The sequence below is a fragment of the Benincasa hispida genome, chromosome 4, assembly GCF_009727055.1.
Source record: "Benincasa hispida cultivar B227 chromosome 4, ASM972705v1, whole genome shotgun sequence".
Lineage (NCBI taxonomy): Eukaryota > Viridiplantae > Streptophyta > Magnoliopsida > Cucurbitales > Cucurbitaceae > Benincasa > Benincasa hispida.
This window is the reverse complement of record NC_052352.1, coordinates 35,864,886-35,868,489: the sequence shown is the minus strand read 5'-3', so window position 1 is coordinate 35,868,489 and position 3,604 is coordinate 35,864,886. Positions and strand designations below refer to the sequence as shown.

At 34.4% G+C, this 3,604-nt stretch overlaps 1 protein-coding gene across 1 annotated transcript in view; it reads right to left on the bottom strand.

Moving 5' to 3' along the window:
- Positions 1-1,061: 1,061 nt before the first annotated feature.
- LOC120076517 (beta-glucosidase 40) overlaps positions 1,062-3,604 on the bottom strand; it is a 7,207-nt gene continuing 4,664 nt past the window's right edge. The window contains exons 5-13 of the mRNA XM_039030369.1: positions 3,175-3,246; positions 2,965-3,052; positions 2,628-2,883; positions 2,376-2,491; positions 2,065-2,288; positions 1,932-1,963; positions 1,719-1,821; positions 1,525-1,633; positions 1,062-1,438 (exon numbers count right to left, since the gene is read on the bottom strand). Of these exons, the coding sequence (XP_038886297.1) occupies positions 1,267-1,438; positions 1,525-1,633; positions 1,719-1,821; positions 1,932-1,963; positions 2,065-2,288; positions 2,376-2,491; positions 2,628-2,883; positions 2,965-3,052; positions 3,175-3,246 (1,172 nt within the window). The 3' untranslated portion in view covers positions 1,062-1,266. The remainder of the gene's footprint in view (positions 1,439-1,524; positions 1,634-1,718; positions 1,822-1,931; positions 1,964-2,064; positions 2,289-2,375; positions 2,492-2,627; positions 2,884-2,964; positions 3,053-3,174; positions 3,247-3,604) is intronic.

Below are 3,604 nucleotides of genomic sequence, written 5' to 3'. Positions count from 1 at the left end.
CATCATCTCATCACTGATTACTTTTCAAATCCTAAGTCTCTATTGCTATCTAAACTCATTAGTTCCAAGACTCGTAAAAATCATTCAATCAATATTCAATATGTTGTTTACCAATAAGTTACTCAACTCAAAATTACTAATTATAATAGACCGTTCCATTGATAGGTCGCTATCACAAATTCATTGTTAATGACTTCTCACAAGAAGAACTATTTTATAAGGTTTTATCAAACCATAAAATATTTTAACTTTTAAAATTATAGGAACTAAATTATAACTTTCTACAAATCATATAAACCAAAAATCAAGATCACTTATGTTATATTCAAAAGAATCAAACATTTTGCAATGGCCTTCTTATGTACTTAATTCAAATGGTTGAATTAATGAATTCTAGAAGTTTAATATTATAATATATGTTGGGGGAGACAAGTTTCACATGAAAATGATTGAGAATATTCCATATGACAACTATTATATATTACTTCCTAACATATATAAATAATATATATTATAACATTTTAGGACAATGATGTGCCCAAAAACAAAGGCAAAGAATTATTGTCTTGTTGTCTTGGTAGGAAGGTGGAAGCAAAATATGATGACGCATGTGAGACACGTGATGTAAATAGTTTGCTTAATGTTCCAATGGCGATCTACATGCATTAAATGTGAAAAATGTGTCATGTATTTGCATCATAGCTCTTATTTATAACCTCATATTCTTTATACATCATTGCTCTTATTTATAACCTCATATACTTTAGAACTTTTAAAATAAAGTTTTAACCTAAATGATATTGACATAGAATCATGATACATATTTAACAAAAACTTTTTAATAAGTTTTGAGAACAAACCCATATCTTAGATTAACTATGGTCAATTCCTTTTTTTCTTAATATAATGTAACGTTTATATAATTGTGGAGTAGAGATTCATACTTCTAACCAATAAAAACCTTTTTTTTTTTAAATACCGATATTTAACCAGTAAATGGTTCAATTCTACCCATGTTTTTAAAAGAAATTGGAAGAAATTATTCTTGTTGAGGTAAGAGGTTCTTGTATTAAATTAATTATAAAAATTGAGAGATCAGGACTTCAAATCTCTTACTTTTTAACTCAAAAATCTCATGTCATTTTCACACTCATCAATAGAAATTAAAGTGCACGATTAGGATTAGCTCCACAATAATGTAGCCAATGACAACAAAAGCAAAAGCACCAAACTGTAGAATTAGCCTTCTTTCAGATTCTCAGACTTCTAAGAAGCCAAGAAATTCTTGAACCATTGAACCGAGTCCTTGGGGTATCTCTTCAGCTTATCCTTGTAATCAACAAAGTAAAGGCCAAACCTTGAAGAGAAACCAGCTGACCACTCCCAATTATCCAACAAAGACCACACGAAATACCCTTTCACATTGCAACCATCTTCCCTGCAGTGCAAACAACCAGATTGCATGACCAGACAAGTAAAATCGCCATTGACAGACACTGAAGAAATAGACGAAGAAGAACTCACTTGATGGCGGCCAACAGGTTTGTTAAGTACCCATTGTGGTATCTGATCCTCTTCTCATCCTTCAATGCTTCTTTAAGTGGTTTCAGTGGATCATTTGGGTCGTCCATCCCTGTTATAACCCAATTAACAGCGAGTCGGATCTTTACTTTTCTAAAAATTTGTGTGCTTGGATTTGGAGAGAGCTCTGTATTTACCATTTTCAGTGATGATCACTAGTGGGTTTCCATAGTTGTTCTTGATGTAATTCATCAAACTTCGCATCCCACGAGGAACTATGTATAACCATATAGAACTTGCCTGCAAGTTCATAAAAAGAAAAGATTGAAAATCAATTAGAGTCTATGCAGAGAGAGTTCTTGTTTTTTCTTGTCTTCTGGTTTTGCTAAAGATAAAAAGCAGCACCACACCCTTTCTGCAATGGTTTTCAGGCCTTTGAATGCTGCATAAACAAGAAACAGAACCAGGGGAGATTATTAAAATGGGTAAACTTCAAATTCTGATTCTATTATGTCTAAAGTATTCAAAAGATGGAGTTCTTACGAACGGTGAAGGCACCAGAATCAGCAATGGTATCATTCAGGACAACCCCAAGAAGGTTTGTGCGGTTGTGATAAGCATAAAATGTGGTGTAGTGATTTATACCAACAAAATCCTGAGACCCTTTCACCAAAGCTGCCTGCGGCTGCGAGAACGTCGGTAGCCGGCCCCCAACTCTGCTTTTCATGGAGGTTGGATAATCTCCAAAGATCAACGGGTTGAGAAACCTGAAAGTGAATGAATATAAATCCCAATATGACCACCAATTTAGCAAATAGGAGTGAAAACGAAAACAAATTGCTATAAATCATCACCATCCAAGCTGAAACTCTTGAGCTCTTTGAGTTGCTTCAATGTCTTCAGTGGAATTCGAACCTGGTTCGAACCAGATAACATCAAGCGAGATCCCAATCACTCCCTTCTGTGTCCTCTACGGAAAAAAATAAATAAATAAATAAATAAATCACACCCTTTCATCAAAACATTCCACAATCTCAAACAAACAAACGAGAAACAGAGAGAGCAGTGCATCTAAGAAATCTCGTTATAGGGTTTTTCTCCCTTACCTTGTACTTTCTTCTGTAAATATCGGAGACGGCGGCATGAGAGAGGAGAATATTGTGGCCAACAATGTAAGGCTCAGTTAGAGAATTGCCATTCCGACAAGTAAGATGATGAAGAATGGAGCAGCGCCCCGGCGCCTGGAGACCGACATCGTAGCCCTGTGTAGCGAAGGTATGGGGTTCGTTGAAAGTAATCCAATGCTTTACTCGATCGCCGAACTTCTGAAAGCACGTCTCGGCGAAAACAGCGAAATCGTTTCTGCAATTTCGAAGATGCGAATTGAAATGGGTGCTGAAATGGGTAGCAGAAATGGATTAGTGTTAGGGTTTAGGGATTTACATGATTTGGGGGCTGAGCCAGCCGGTGTATTTGTCTTCTAGGGCTTGAGGAAGGTCCCAGTGATAGAGAGTGACATAGGGTTCAATTCCTGGATGAAGAAAAAGTTGCAGGATTCAAACACCATTGAATTGAAATGACAATCAGAGAAGCAAAAAAATGGAGAAATCAAAAATTGGTGTTGAAGATGAAGATGAAGATGGAGATTCATACCATTGGCTAACAAAGCATTGATGAAATTGTTGTAATGATCAACTCCAGCTTGATTGATCTCTCCACTTCCATCTTACGTGGATCAAAATCACATCACCTTATTAATCATCTTTGTTTCTTACTTGTAATCAATTCTTTAAATCCTCCAAAAATATATTCTAAAAAGATTTCCAAAATGCTACTTATTAATATGTTTCAAAATTACGACTTTGACTTTAACCCTCCTCAAAAAAAAAAAAATTATAGACAAATTTGATCCTTGACCTTTTGAATTTTTCTTCAATTTTACAGATTCTACTGTATACAAAATTACAACTTAAGGTTCTATTACAATAAATTTTAAATTTATATAGAAAATATTAATAGATAATAAAAAGATTTTGTAAAAAAAACAATAATAAACTAGCAAAAGGGACTAATTTTAATATCA